Source organism: Miscanthus floridulus, chromosome 3, assembly GCF_019320115.1.
Source record: "Miscanthus floridulus cultivar M001 chromosome 3, ASM1932011v1, whole genome shotgun sequence".
Lineage (NCBI taxonomy): Eukaryota > Viridiplantae > Streptophyta > Magnoliopsida > Poales > Poaceae > Miscanthus > Miscanthus floridulus.
In genome coordinates, this window is record NC_089582.1 from 39,532,318 (window position 1) to 39,548,558 (window position 16,241).

Genomic DNA, 16,241 nt, shown 5'->3' on the forward strand with positions numbered 1-16,241 from the left:
GGTGTGACCGCCACCGTGTATTGGAGGGAACAAGGCCCGCGGCGTTTCGGCCGAAAGCTTGATAGTGAAGACAGCGGAGAGCATCCAGGAGAAGCTTGCCGGAAGACACATCGGAGACCCACTTGCACGTGGGGAAGGCCCGAGGCTATCCACGGAGTTACCCGACCGGGAGCTTGGCCCTTACAAGGGATTCCTTGCGAGGGGCTTCAATGAGGACTAGGAGAAGCTTGCACGCTTCTTGATACCTTGGTAAAAATACCAGAGTCATCGATGGAAGTTTGCATATCTCTACCTTGCTCTTTAGCTTCTGCATTTACATTGATTACTTTATTATATTTGCGGTAGAGATAGCAACACACTAGCAAAACCGTAGTTGCACATTTAGATAGTTTATCGTTTGCATAGGTTTTGCTAAGGTTAGAAAAGGAGGCCATAGTTTAGAGTTAGAATTTTTAAGTTGCCTAATTCACCCCCCCTCTTAGGCATCACGGTCCCTTTAGGACTTTGATGAGTAACCAACAAAAAAACCAATATCACAACGTCTTTGAAACTTCCCTAGGTGTTGCCGCTTCTTGTAGATATAGCATTTGCAACCAAACACCCTAAAGAAAGAGACGTCCAGCTTCTTTCTATTGAGCAACTCATAAGGTGTCTTGCCAAGGAACTTTTGAAGGAATAGGCAGTTGGATGCATGTCATGCGGTGTTGATAGCCTCTGCCCATAAAGCTTCGGGGGTGTTGTACTCATCTAGCATTGTTTTTGCAACAGTGATCAATGTTCGGTTCTTTCTCTCAACTACACCATTTTGCTGAGGAGTATATATTGTGGAGACCTCATGCTTGATTCCAACTTCATCATAATAGGCTTCTATGTTTGTGTTGTCAAATTCTTTCCCATTATCGCTTCTTATCTTCTTTAGCTTCACTTCAAACTTATTTTGTGCTCTCTTGGCAAACTTCTTGAAGCAAGATGCAACTTCAGATTTGTCATGAAGGAAGAATACCCATGTGTATCTTGCATAGTCATCAACAGTCACAAGACAATAAAGATTTCCTCCCAAACTCTTGTATGTTGTTGGTCCAAATAAGTCCATGTGAAGGAGTTCTGGCACTCTTGTGGTTGACATGAAAACTTTTGTTGGATGAGTATTTGCAACTTGCTTGCTGGCTTGACATGCACTATAAAGCTTGTTCTTTTCAAACTTCACATCCTTCAACCCTCTCACCAAATCATTCTTCATTAGCTTCTTGAGTGAGCTCATCCCAACATGAGCAAGTCTTCTATGACATAGCCACCCAAGTGTTGTTTTGGTGAATAGGCATGTCTTTAAGTTAGCATCTTCGGAGGTGAAATCCACTAAATATAGGTTGTTGTATCTAAATCCTTTGAATATTACTTGATCATCATTCTTCTTAGATACAACAACTTCCTTCTTGGTGAACAAGCATTGGAAGCCAAGATCACACAATTGTCCAACGGATAACAAGTTGAAGCTCAATGAAGCAACATATAGCACATTTGAGATAGAATGATCATTTGATATTGCCACTTTGCCCAATCCTTTAACCTTGCCCTTTGAATTATCTCCAAATGTGATTCTTTCTTGTCCATCTACTTCTTCATCTAGTGAGGTGAACATACGAGAATCACCGGTCATGTGTTATGTGCAACCACTATCAATAACTCAATGACTTCCACCGGTCTTGTAGTTCACCTACACACAAGAGATCAAGGTTTAGGAACCCAAACTTGTTGAGGGCCCTTCACCTTCTCAACAAGTGACTTTGCTACCCAAATTTTCTTAGGCCTATTCTTGTTGGGAGGTCCTAAGAATATGACTTTCATCTTCCCACTATAATCCTTTATAAGCATGTAGTGAGCATTGAAGGCAAAAGATCTAGCATGCTTGGGCAAGGGTTATGGTGGTGGAGTTTGGTACTCATGGGCAAAGTGACCTTCTTGTCCACACTCAAAGCATCTCTTTGGCTTCGGCTTTGATTTGTGTTATTGTTGAGCTTGAGCCTTCTTCTCTTGGTTTGCCAAGTACCCAATGCCACTTCTATCCATCTTCATGACGGTGTTCATTAGTAGCTCACTTTGAAGATGCTTGCCTCTTGTGAACTTGCTCAAACCAAGCTTGAGATGCTCTTTCTCCAACTTGAGCTTTTTGTTCTCTTCCTTGAGAGCATCATTGTTTTTCTTTTCCTTAAGCTTCTTGTTCTCTTCTTTTAGCTTCTCATTCTCAAGCATCAAATCACCATCATGATCAAGAGTTTCTAGCACAATAGTGTTTTGGCTTTTGATTTCTTCAAGATCTTTCTTGAGCTTTTCATTGTCATTCTTGAGCTTGACAAACTCATCATAATCATCGGCCTCAACTACTTGCATGCCCTTGCTACTAGAACTTTGCTCAATACTCTCAATGATCAAATCCTCACATGATATAACTATATCAATCTTAACAACATCATTAGTAGCATCATATGGCTCATTGGATATAAATTCTTGAGCAATGACAAGATTATCATGATTAATCTTAAGAGTAGTGTATTCTTCTTTTAGCTTGTTGTGGCTAGTAATGAGCTCTTTGTGCATCCCCTCAAGTTTATCATATTTATCTTTAAGCTCTTTCTTAGAAGATTTGAGCTCCTTGAGTTTGGATGATATAGCATCATTTGCTTCTCTAAGCTCAATACTAGCCTTTTCCGCCATATCACATTTTGCTAAAAGTGAATCATTCTTAGCTTCTAGCTTTTCATTCTTAGCTCTAGGCTTTATAATGATCTTAGTGTATTGTTTTAACAATCTAGCAAGATCATCATAAGAAGGTGATTCATATTCATCATCATCACTATTGCTATCATCATTACTAGCATGTTCATCACCACTACTATTATCATCATTTGACACCTTGCATTCACCCTTGGCCATAAGGCATAGGTGTATAGAGGATGATGGCGGTGGTGGCGGTGAAGATGATGAAGAGTCAATAACAATGGTGGCCACCTTCTTGTTGTCACTATCATCATCGGATGAGCCACTAGATGAATCAATATCCGTGAGCCAATCACTGACGATGTATGCCCTTCCACTCTTCTTCTTCTTGTGGAAGTCCTTCTTTTTGCCATCTCTCTTCTTGTATGGCTTATTTTTCTTCTTCTTCATTACTTGAGTCATCTTTCTTGCCCTTGTACTTGTTCTTGAACTTGTCTTTCTTGGGCTTGGTGCATTGGTGTGCTAGATGACCAAGTTCTCCACAATTGTAGCAATCCATCTCAGAGATTGACTTCCTTCTAGAGCTAGTGAAGAACTTCTTCTTCTTGCCATCGAACTTGATGCCACTCTTGTTGAGCTTCTTTAGCATCTTGGTGTTTTTTCTCACCATGAGAGCAAGACTTGCATCATCAACTTCATCATCACTTGAGCTCTTATACTCAAGTTTTGCTTTGCCCTTCTCTTGGCTAGCTTTGAATGCTAAGTCCTTGTCTTTCTTCTTGGTAGAGGATGAGCCATCTTTGTGGCGTGATGTGCATATACATCTCATGAGCATTGATTTTTCCCAAGATTTATATCGGTGTAGCGGTGGAAAGATCACCTTAATAAAGCACGGTCATAATATGCCCATATTTGTCAATGGAGAGGACACTCAAAATCTTTCTTACAACATCGGATGGTTGCATTTGAGTGAGTCCAAGCCCATTGACTTCCTCTACAAGAACATTCAAACGTGAGTACATCTCATTAGCACATTCTTTAGGAAGCATCTCAAAAGAGTTAAGCTTTTTCATGACAAGATGATAGCGTTCCTCACGCTCACTCTTTGTTCCCTCATGGAGCGTATAAACGTCCGACCATAGTGCATGGGCATCTTTGTGGTTCCTCACCTAGTTAAACACATCTTTGCAAAGGCCTCTAAAGATGGTGTTTCGAGCATTTGCATTCCATTTCTCGTAATTCACCTCATCGCCTTGTAGGTGTGTAGCATCCCAAGGTTTTGGAAAGTCTTGTGAGGTGGCTCTAAGTATTCCAACATCTAGAGCTTCTAAGTACGCCTCCATGCGAATTTTCCAATATGAAAAATCATCCCCTCAAAGATAGGAGGAGATCCATCCCTGTGAGACATATTTCTCTAGGCGGTTAAGCCTAAATATGTGAGCACGAGGCTCTGATACCAATTAAAATGATCAAGATGCCTAAGAGGGGGGGTGAATTGGGCTAATTCTAAATTTCTTTGCAATAATTAAGTCATATGGTTAGCCCAATTAACCCCTTGTGCCTAGAAAGTATTTCTATTGATCTACCGCATAAAAGTTTAGCAACCTAAGTTCCAATCCTACTCTAGTATGGCAATTCTATGAATGTAAATGACAAGAATTGAATTGCTCCAAGTAAAGCGAGAAGGAGGAATGCGGCGATGTTTTGCCGAGGTATCGGAGAGTCGCCACTCCCCACTAGTCCTCGTTGGAGCACCCGCGCAAGGGTGTAGCTCCCCCTTGATCCGCGCAAGGATCAAGTGCTCTTTATGGGTTGATTCTTCGACACTCCGTCGCGGTGAATCACCCACAACAGCTCACAACTTGAGTTGGGTCATCCACAAGCTTCGTTTGATGATCACCAAGCTCCTAATCACCACCAAGCCGTCTAGGTGATGGCGATCACCAAGAGTAACAAGCACGAACTCTCACTTGACCACGACAAGCCTAATGAGAAGGGTGGATGCATACTTTGCTACTCTTGATCTCACTAATGAGGGCTCTCTTTGGGATTCTTAAATCTCAATCACCTCACTAGGACCTTGCTCTTTTTAGCACTTTCAAAGGTGTTTCTCAGCTGTTGGAATGAGCAAAAGTACCCCCACACACGAATGGAGGAATTATTTATAACACCAGCTGAAAAATGAACCATTATGTGCATCTACTGGGTGACCGGATGCTCCGGTCAGTTCACCTCAAACACCAGTGTTTAAGTGGTGACCGGATGCTGGACAGCGTCCAGTCACCACTGACCAGACACGTTCGGTTGTGATTTTCCCTCTCTGGAACCTTACTAGAGTCAACCGGACGCTGGGACTCACCATCCGGTCACTTCACCTCTCAGCGTCTGGTCACTTCCAGACGATTTCACCTTGATCAAATGAACTGACCGGACTCTTCGCCAGTGTCTGGTCACACCAAAGCCAGTGTTCGGTCAATATTTGACCCTCCATTCACTTCCAACTATCGATCATATGTGAATAAAGTTTGCTCCAATGAATCTAAGGGCTTTTTAGGAGCTACCTAGTACTAGGTTTAGCACATGTGCACCACACCTAACTCACTAGACTCACCTAGGTCAAGCTACCCGTCCATACCCCCCTTAATAGTACGGCCAAAGGAAAAATAAAGTCCTAAACTACTCTAAGTGTCTCTTCAACTCCAATCGACACTTAGAACTAGTCCATCCCTAACCTTGTCGTCCATCCTTTGAAAACCGAAATAATTTCCATCGTAGGGGGCATGACCACCATGATAGCCCAATCGATCTCCATTACTATGACCTAACTTAATTGCCTCTGCAAAACACACGTTAGTCATAGTAATCACGTATTGTCATTAATCACCGAAACCCACTTAGGAGCCTAAATGCTTTCAGTAATGTTTTTAAGTAATAACGAACTTCTAATTCTTAGATCTCTTAAACATCTAAACCTACGTGGACATGGTTTGATGTACTATATTCTAGTAATATGGCTATTTCTTTCGTTAGTGGTATAATAGGCGACATGTCCATTAACAACGAGATGTGTGATTTAAGGGTTAGTTAATCATAAATATTCATAGTGGTGTGCACGTGTACAAGCATCACATGAGGTGTTTTGTCTACGGTCTTACTAAAAATGGTCTATTTATGGAACGGATTTGCTAGCGCCCAGACGTTCGAACCGGGTGCTAGCGTTCGGACTGTGCCCACATAGGGAGTGAGCGAACGTCTAGCATGCCGGGCTCGCAAGCGAGCGCACTAGTAGTGGGCCCGCGACACCCTGGACCGCCCCACACTGCTACAAACGTTGCCCATGCCGGCTCGAACATCGTCTGCACCATCGGCCGCTTCCCACGCGCATCCCATGTGCAACATCCGATCTACTTTTGAAATATCCAGATGCAAACATACAAAAGAAGACAGATGAAACACTTAAAACAAGCGCCTAAAACACTTGCAAAAATGCCTAATTTTTTTAAAACCATTGCAAACATATGTAACATTCAGATAAAACACTTGCAAACATACGTATGAAACACCTGAAAACACTTGAAACATATGTTTGCAAGATGCATGTATATGCAACATCTATGTCTACTTTACAACATCTATATAAAAACACTTGCAACATATGTTTGGAACAGATGAAATATTTATGACATACAATTTAAACATACGTGTATAGCTATTACAACATGTGCAACTTACCGATCTACTTTTGTAACATTGACATACAACACTTGCAACATAACTCAGAAAAATTTGAAACACTTGAAACATATACTCTTTGCAACATGCGGTTTTCACCCCTTCTTTCGTACGACGCAACACAGAGCGGAGGAACGACCGATTTCGGCAAGCCGGCGAGTGAGGATGGTGGCGCGACCTGGCCGTGGCCAGCTGCACCTGCACCTGCCCTAGGCCTGGCCAGTGACGACCCCCTCTCTTGGGCGCTTGGCCTGGGCACAGCAGGGGACGGAGCACGGGATGGCGCGGCAGGGGATGGAGGTGGGGATGGGGGCGGCGTGGGGGATGGCGTTGGTGGTGCGTCGGAGTGGGCCAGGACGCGGCAGAGTGGGGCAGGCAGCCACGCCGTGCGGCGCGGAGTGGGGCGAGGAGCGCGAGCAACGCGGGATGGGAGCAGATGCGGCAACGCTGCGGTGGAGAAGGCCACGCGAGGAGCCTTGCGTTGGAGAAGGGAGCAATGCTATCTTTTTTTAAGAAGCGGACTAACGAGCGGCGCTGGATAAGGCGAAGTGCGGGAGGCGGAGCGGTCCGGTCCGTCCAAACGCCCTACAGAAGCATTACCGTTATGGAATCACTCAGAAAACCCGTTTTGCATCCTTACTGCACAATGCAGGGATGATTCAGACTCAACTATTGCAAGCACTCACACTTTTAAAAGTATATATACTACATCTACAAATTTGCTAACAAAGCCGCATTGCATCCGTGCTAAACAACATGCAGCAGTCCTTTCAAATTCAAAAATTCAAAATCAACTGCTGCATGCAAATCTGGTCCATCCATCGGTCGACCAAAAAACGCTCGTGACACCCGAGTACCCAACCCAACGGAGAAAATGGGAATTTTGCCATCCTCGTAAATGGGTTTCGCTACTTTACCATCGTGTAAATGAGATTCGCTATTTTGCCATTATAAAACACGGACATCACGCCAGAATGCCATTCAGTGCTGTTGTCCAGTTTATATTCCAAAATTACCCCTGTCTTCCTCTCGCTATGTTTGCACGCGAGGCCGCAGCCATGGTTCCTGTTCGGTGGCGCAACAAGCTCCTCGCCAGCGCCGCCCGTATGCCATCGACGCCCACGGCCCACACCTGAGCTCTCCGACGCCTGCCCCCATGTCGCCGGTGTCACGACTCCCCCTGCTCCCACGTCGTCTCTACCCCACGCTGTCGACCACGCTCGCCCCCATGGCAACAATACGAAGCACGTATCGTACAATTTTCTCAAGCAAAATAGAAATAGAATGCAGGATATATGTACCTCATGCCTTAGCCACTAGACAATCCCAGTGCAGGAATGAAATATTTTACAACCACGAGTTGTAGCATGTAGGAACAAGATTTCTGAAGCCACTACTTCTGGGGGATCTTCACGTCCAGGTTGCGCATCAGCTTCAGCCACATGTTAGCCATCACCCTCGACGACATGCTCCACAACACTTCATGCGCCGTCGTCGTGAGCTACTGCTTCTCGCCATCCGACATGTTGCGCCGGCTTGCTATGCTTCCGAGCAAACTAAGGAGGAGGACCAAGAACCGGTTGGTTGTAGAGCTCGACGCCTCTGTCCTCCATGGAGTGCCAGCTTGAAGACGGGCTCCTTCACGAGAAGGCTCAAGTCCACGGCATTCTGGCCCAAGTCGAGCTCCGGCGCCTCCACGACGACCATAGATACGAGGAACAGCCATGACCAGGAGCCCCGAGCCCATGCGCCCTGTCGGAGCTACACGTGTTCGACCCAGTGCCCCGCTCAGAAGCGCGGCGGCCAGGCGCATCGGAGCGTCGGCGGCCCGACGACCTACTCGGTGGCGCGACGGCCAGGTGCTCGGAGCGGCGGCGGCCCGGCGACCCTCCTCCAGATGTGCCACTGTTGCTGGCCCTTGCCTCCAGACGCACCGCCGACGCCGATACCCGCCTCCAGACACGCCTCCGTTGGCCCTGCACGAGCAGCAGTCGCCGCCGAACCAGTCCGTGACTGCAGTCTAGTCTGACGGTCTTTCTTCAATTGGAGCAGAGGAGTGCTCGGCATGAAGGTCATCGGCAGCGGTGAAGTGGCAGGGAAGCGCCCAGGGGCGGAGGCGGACTCGTGGGTGATCTCGGCTCCGTTGGAGGTGGACTGAGGCTCCTGGCCACGCGCGCACGCGACCTGGTCGCATGCAAGCTGGTGGCGTCGTGCGGCAGAGGTGCTCCGCGACGGGGTTAGTAAGAGAGACGGCGTTCTGTGGTCGCAGGGCGATGGGCTACTCGGCTCGGACGAAGAAGGAAAGGAGGGAGCTTGCTGCACCACCAAACGGCAGGCATGGTTGCGGCGGGCGTCCAGCAGCATAGCAAGAGAAAGGCAAGGGTAGCTTTGGAATAAAATCTACAGCAATACTAAATGGTATTCTAGCGTATGTCCACATTTCATTATGATAAAGCAGTAAATCCTATTTATAAAATGTTAAAGTAGCGAAACCCAACTAGAAGACAAATTTCCCGTTTTCTCAACCCAACCAACCCCCGGGACGGAGACGGACGCGCCGGCCACGAGTCCCAGCCGGACTCCAATGCTTCACGTTGACGGCTTGATGCCACGCCCGTCCCCCGGCCCCAGGTCGCCTTTCCCATCCTGCCCCTCCCCTCTCACCTCTACCACGCGGAATCCCATTTTTACCCTTCTCCTCACCTCCTCCGCTCCCTCCCATGGCCTCCACCTCCGCCTCCCCGCAGCCCCCCGCTTCTCCGTCCCACCCAAACCCTAACCCTAGCCCCGACGCAGATCTCCGATCAGATCGCCCCATGCCCGACGCCGACGGCGGAAGCGGAGCCGCCTCTCCCGCTTCCCCGGAGAAGCGGGAGGAGGAGGAGGAAGAGGAAGAGGAGGCGCCGGGAAAGGCGGCGAAGCGGGCGGCGCCGGCGGCGGAGGCGGAGGAGGAGCAGCCGACCCCGCGGAAGACGCGCCTCCCGCGCGCGTGCAACAACAAGCCCAAACCCGCGCCCCCGCCGCCGCCGCCCGAGCGCCCGCGCCGCCGCGCCGCGGCGGCGGCCGGCGGCGCGGACGAGACGCCGCAATGCCGCGTGGTCACGCCGCTCGTGTCGGAGCCCGAGGCGCCCGCGGAGCTGCCCCGCTGGCAGCTCCGCTGCATGTGGGAGCTCGGCTCCGTCCTCAGCTTCCTCCATGTGCGCGCTCTCGGCCCCCTTCACACTCTCGTGCTCCGGCGCTCGACGGTCGCCGCCCCCTGGAGCTCTGGGGGGTTTAGGCTTGTGTGCCGCGGTGAGGACATGGCAACTAGGGTTTGGGTTTGATGCCGCCGTTGCACTGTTTTTGGTGGGCGCAGGTGTTCCGGCCTCTGCTGAACATCACTGCGGAGTTCACGGCGGAGGAACTCGAGGCGGCGCTTATCACTCCCAACGAGATTCTAGACGATGTGCATATGCCGCTGCTAAAGGTGGGCTCCTTGGTTGTTCAGCTTGAGCTTGTTTTCCCCGTCCTCTTTCTCCCTGTGTGTCAGTGTGTGGGTGAGGTGTATGTGTGCATGCTCTTCCTGTAGTCTACCTTTTTTTTTTTGCTGCATGCTGTTAATTGCTTCATAACCAGATACTAAAATGTGTTAAGTTTTTTTCTGCAATGACCAAATTTGTCCATTTTCTAGGCTTGCGTGTATTGTGTTACCGAGTTTGGAATGGGATGCTGCCTTCAGTTTATAGAAGATTGCCATTGATTTTTATGCTTACTTTAATTTAATGCGCACATGCAATTATGGCATTGTGCACCACCATTATTCTTATTTGGTGATTTTTGCACTTGCTCGATAGGTTCATGACCCAAAGTTACATTTTTGTAACTGATCACACATACTAGCTGCCTGCTTATAGCCCCTTAGACAGTTTTATCCAGTACATTTTTGCCATGCAAACATTGTCCTTGATTCTCATGCTTATTGATCATATCTGCAGTCAATTCCTCCTGTAACTCGCATGGCTATGGGACGTGGAACCTGGGTGACCGTCCTATGCAGAAAGCTGAAGGATTGGTGGCATTGGGTATGTGATATATCTCATGTTGCAAACAGTTTTAGATAGATGCGAGTAACAGTACTCCATTCAGTTGGACCTAATAAGGAACTAAACTGCAGGTTGCAGAAGGTGATCTGCCAATAATTGCATCTCATGGGTTAGTCCCGCACACAGACATTCTTGAGTAAACCTTGTACTGCAACTTCACATTGACAAATTTTCCAATCATTTCATCTTGCAGAACTGAAATTGAAACGTACAAAACACTAGAACCAGCTATTCGTTTAGTGATCTTGAAAGCGATATGTGATATCCGCGTTGAGGTAAGTGCTATTTTATTTTCATTAACTGTGAACCAAAAGAAGTTTGACAAAATGGATACTTCAGCCTTTCCATCTGTATACTCTTGCCTCATTTCTTGTAGTACAATCATAATTGTGTATATCAATTTCAATTGAATCTCAGCCTCCCAGTGTCGCTGATTCAGTTTTTCGGAAACCTTATTTCCATATATATAATGGTTAAATATCAACATGATCAATATCCACATGCTTGCATGTTTTCGAATTATTTAACGGTTTATCCTACAGATTTGAAAAATTCACTATCCAAGATAAATTTCTCCATGCTTCCTTTATTGAAATTTCAACAATACTTGCTGGCTATTGCTGTCTATGCCTGTGTTATGAACTTGTGTTTGAAGTGAAGATATTGCTAGAGAAAACGTTTCTATAAAGCATAAATTTTGCAGCATGTGTATTAAGTGCGTTTGACATTAGCTGATTGGTATGTGTATGGACATAGGTTGCAAATTTGTATTTGACATTAGCTGCAAGTTGATTTTAGCAACATAACTTATAATGAATGGATTTTGCAGCAAGAGGATATTCGGAACTTCATTGACAGTTCCCTTAAGCATGGACATGACCTTTCTACTTTTCGTAAAGAACGGATTGGAGGGGATTCCCTTGGAATCTCATACTGGTACTACTTTATTTATCTTGAATGTAAAGAATTTCCATTATTTTGGTTTCATGCAAGGCCATGCAAACAGGTATGAAGATGATGAGATTCTCGGGCATAGATTATATCGTGAAATTAGACGAGTACAACAGGTCAAGAAGGAGCCAGGAAAGAGGTCCAGGGGAAAAGGAGGATCTTCAGCTATTTCAGTTGTGTCCTACCAGTGGGAAACTGTTGCGTCCACCTTTGATGAGTTTGATGATGTTGCAGTAAGTTTTGACTTGAGTTCCTCATATCTGCTCCCATAGAGTGAATTATTTAGTGCTACTTGTTTTTCCCTCACATTGTGTTTCTTACCCACAGAAGAGCTTGTGATAAAAGGTTGCAGTTTGTCTTGATTTTTTGTGTGCTAGTGAAGTATTGATTTATGCTGGATATGATGATATTATGATTTTTTTTCTTTCATTACCAAAATAATAAGTATCATTGAAAGTTTACACAGGTATCCTGATATATAGTTTTTCCTGTAGTTTGTTTGTACTCCCTCCATTCCAAATTGTAAGACGTTTTGACTTTTCTACATAAATAGCTTTTGCTATGCACTTAGATATACAATATGTCTAGATACATAGTAAAAGCAATGTATCTGAAAAAGCCAAAACGTCTTACAATTTGCAACGGAGGGACTACCACTTTATTGTGTTTTTCTGCTCAAAACAATATTGCTGTGGAAATCTTGGAGATGACCAAAATAGGGGAACAATAGTGGAGGTAGTCCTTTGTTGTGTTAGCCAAAATTCATATTTCAGAGTTAGTCTGCACAAACACTACTAAAGCGATTCAGAGGAAAATACAATAATTGACTAAAATATGCTAGTATTTATTTTGCTGGAGTTTTCTTTGTTCTACTTGTATTGAACCAGAGAATTTTTTTCCAGCGTGCTTAGATCTTATCGATGGCTACTTTAGCATTTTGGTTGATATCCCCAGTATACTTAAAAAAAAAAAATTTAAAATATCTATACATATATATTACTAACATGCAGCATTTTCTTTAACACAAGATGAATTACATATGTTCCAACCACGATTTATATCCAAGATAAAAAAGGGAAAACTTTCTGGTTGTGACACATGGACAGGGTGAATGCTTGACTGTCTTGTAAAACTGCTACCTTAAGAACTTATTTGGATCATGTCCTATGGTGCCATCAAGTGTTTCATAGTCTACACGGCACACTTGTTTTGAAGACTATGTCCATGCCAGCCAAGTTATAATCATGTCCTGCAACCCATCCATCCAAATCTAAATAATGTGTCAATAATGCATCAACTTCTAGTTATAAGTTTCAATCAACTAACCATAGGTTGGCTACTGAATATAGCGTGCTTGGTAGAAAATGCTGGTATGAAATATTAGTCAGATGCTACCTTTGCTTCGATGTCAGTTGTTTCATTCATCAATTATTACTTTTTTGACAGCTACTTTCATTTCCTTCGCTGTGTAGGAAAAGCTCTTTTCAAGTCGGAACAGGACAGAGGTCTCACTTGGAAAGAAGTTGAAGATTGAATATCTTCCAGAGATAGAAAAGATCCATAAAGTGTGTAGCTCTAACACGCAGCCTGATAGATTTGTTTTGGCAGAGGATTGTTTGTTTTGAGCTTGCTAATCAACTGTTTCTGATTCATGCAGAAGAAAGAGAGGTTGCTCAAAAAGCAACAGAGAGAAGCTCTCCTTCTTGATAGCTACTTGACGTCAGATGGACTTACCACCGGCCGCTCTCTCCGTGATAGAAAGCCCGTGACTTATACATTTGGTAAGCTTAAATACTGAACTAAGCATTTTAGGGGGGCAAATTGCTCAGTATTGTCATGGGCTATCTCGTGGAAAATATCATAAATGCTTCGCTGGCATGTGACTATAGGCCTTATTTGCAGCCTCACAATGGATGGCATTTTTTAAATTTAGCATCTTGGTGATGGCACTGATATTTTTCTTCCTTGATTTGAACACAATGGCACCTAAGTTCTTATCATCGTTCAACCTCTATTTCTTAATTAATAATCCATTGTTATATCAGTGCCCTTATCAGCAACCTAAGCATAGTTACTTGTTAGTAGTATGAGTTCTTGGTCCTTACAGCAGATTGATGTCTGAATTGTAATGTAACCTTTGCAGTTCTTAGTAGTATAACAAAGGTTGTGCTTCTCTAATCAGAAGGCTGCAATTTAAAGTTAGGTCTTCTGTGTAGTACAAATTTAGAAGTGAATCTATGTTGGCCCAACATCCAACTGAATTCTAGTTATGGTCAAATGCAAAATTATCTTTATAATAAAGGAGAATGCTTTTCATACGACTCAACTACTAACATGTATTTAAACCACATCCAACAAAGTTATGATCGTTCTATCCAAGTGATTTCAACCATTAGATCATGATCCTCAATTTCAATCATTAGATCATTGCGTTAAGAAAAAGAGTATAAATACAAACCTTTATAGCTACGTGTAGCAATACTCGTAATGTGAACTTAATAACTTTTTGCTGTAACTAATTGGAAAGTTAATACAAACCTTGGTATGGTGGAATGATCCTAAAATTTCCTGGTTCTGAACCCTTTTCCAGTGGTATCTGAAATCTATTGTGTCAGCATACACTTCAGTTTGTGATGATTGGAATATGCCTTCAGTTTTACATTTTGAATGTTTGGTTAATTTCGTCATCTTAGCCTACCCCAACTTGTTTGGGAAGGCTTTGTTGTTGTTGTTGTTGGTTAATTTCGTCATCTATTATAATTACAAGGTTTGAATTTGTTTACAATGCAGATGACTATGATCGCTCAATAAATGAAGCCATCAAAATTACAAAGTATGCAAGTGATTCCTTTCTTTATAATTCTTATTCATAAGGAATATACTATAGTGTAATCATCCCTTTACCATTCTTGTATAGGAAAAGAGAGAACTCGGCTGAGCCTGTTGCTCCTACTGCCAATAGAAGGGTGCTTCCTCCAAGATCGGAAGCACCAAGCAATGGGAAGTTAAATGGTCCCTCAGCAACAACCAACGACTCATATGATGGGAATTCTTCAAAGTCAGATGACTACCAAGACAGCGATGGTGAACAAGAAAATGAGGCACTTGATCGCAGGTACTGTTAGCGTGTGGTTTTTATCATTACCATACTCATGTTAGCGGGCGGCTCATGAGCATTTGTGTTTTGTGTCACAGCAACCGGCGGAGGAAAAGATCTCAGAGATACACACAAGACTTTGTTGAGGAGGTCTCAGATATTGATCCTAACTTCGACAGTGACGATGATATCATGGGAGAGGCAGTGTATGATGAGGAATACCTGAGAAGTCGCAAACAGCATAAGGCATCAAGTGCTTCTGAAGAGGATGAAGAGTTCCGGTTGGAAGAAGATGCTGAAGATGATGAAGAAGAGGAATATTCATTGAGTAGCAGTGAAGATTTAGAGGAGCCACAACCGCAACGGCATAAAAAATTGGAAACTCGTGGCCGGCGAGGTACCAAGCTGAGATCTGTTGATGAAATCCAAACAGGTCTCAGACGCAGTAAGCGGTCTTCTCGTCCTCGTATTAACTATCGCCAATATGATTTTTCGGACTCGGATACGGAGTCTGGAAAGGCAAGGAAATCTGATGCATCAGATCCTGATGCTGGCTCCGATGCCGAGAATGATATGGAGGTCTCGACATCGAGTCAAGAGCAAGAGGAAGAAGAGGATGATAGTCCTGATGAAGAAAATGGTAATAATAATGTGAATGATAAAATGGAGGAGGACCACGCCGTGGCAGAAAATAAAGTAGAACCAGAGGAGGAGCAGAAGGAGCAGCCACAACAGCAGCCTGTAGAGAAGATGGATGCTCCCAGCAGAGAAAGTAAAAGTGTAGGAAGAACATTCCTAGATCTAAACGAGCTTGCACCTGGAGGTGGCTTTGATGATGGCCCAAGCTTGACAGTGAAAGATGACATGGACAACATTTAGGGAATAAAGTTTTTTTGATACATTTGAATGCTGTTAGTCAGTATTCTGACTCCCAAGCAAGGACAGATTGATGGGCCTGAATGGCCTGTGATGAATGATGCAACTGTATTTTGGTGGTTTGAGCTGATGGCTGCTTCATTGATTTGCAGTAAAAGGAGAGGTGAGGTTCCACTCGAAGCGACTTTGAGCTTCTTCGGTGCTATTTTATACTTGGAGGACATGAGGAGGTAGTTTTGCTTTTGATTATGTATACTACATGAAGGTCGCAATCGATGCATTGCGGCCAGACTGGTGCTGCATTGCGGCCCGTCTGTAGGATATAAGTTTATTGCCTCTATTTATTTAGTTTTAGGCATGGTGATGTCAATGAGAACATGGAGGGAAGCCTGTACACTGAGTGCAGTCCGTCGGCATTCGCGGCCTTTTCCACTTGTAGATTGTAGCTTTTAAGTCCGAGCAGGATTAGTTCTGTATCTATATATCTGACAGTCTGATTTTTCTGTCACACCTGTGTAGCTGACGTTGAGCTGTCCTTAAATGCACCGGCATTGCTTCTCATTCACCCTAGATGGAGAAGATACTGCATGTATTCAGCTGATGTTGTAGCATATGGACATATCCATTACACTGAGTGGCTGGCCTGGAGATTGCTAATTTGCTGTATGGTTTATAAAAATCCAGAGTTGTCCTCTTTGCATATTGGTTAGTCACAAAATTTATGCAAGATACATAATCTAGGTGTTCCATTAAGTATGGCAAATTTATGTGAAATGTTTGGTGAATTG

The 16,241-nt window shown here is 44.5% G+C and overlaps 1 protein-coding gene across 3 annotated transcripts; it reads left to right on the top strand.

The window, feature by feature from the left end:
• The first annotated feature begins 9,108 nt into the window (after positions 1 to 9,108).
• Positions 9,109 to 16,101, top strand: LOC136541587 (DDT domain-containing protein DDR4-like). Of its 3 annotated transcripts, none has more exons than XR_010780397.1 (13): positions 9,109 to 9,644; positions 9,803 to 9,913; positions 10,422 to 10,508; positions 10,601 to 10,638; positions 10,723 to 10,804; positions 11,359 to 11,465; positions 11,536 to 11,713; positions 12,953 to 13,045; positions 13,138 to 13,261; positions 14,271 to 14,313; positions 14,398 to 14,595; positions 14,676 to 15,683; positions 15,973 to 16,101. XR_010780397.1 is itself a non-coding variant. In XM_066533529.1 (12 exons), exons 1-12 carry the CDS (start codon positions 9,168 to 9,170, stop codon positions 15,454 to 15,456), a joined length of 2,319 nt encoding a protein of 772 aa, XP_066389626.1. In that variant the 5' UTR covers positions 9,109 to 9,167; the 3' UTR covers positions 15,457 to 16,101. The 3 variants fall into 3 exon arrangements, 1 of the variants encoding a protein (XP_066389626.1); XR_010780398.1 differs by having other exon boundaries at positions 14,676 to 15,616; XM_066533529.1 differs by having other exon boundaries at positions 14,676 to 16,101.
• Positions 16,102 to 16,241: the final 140 nt, after the last annotated feature.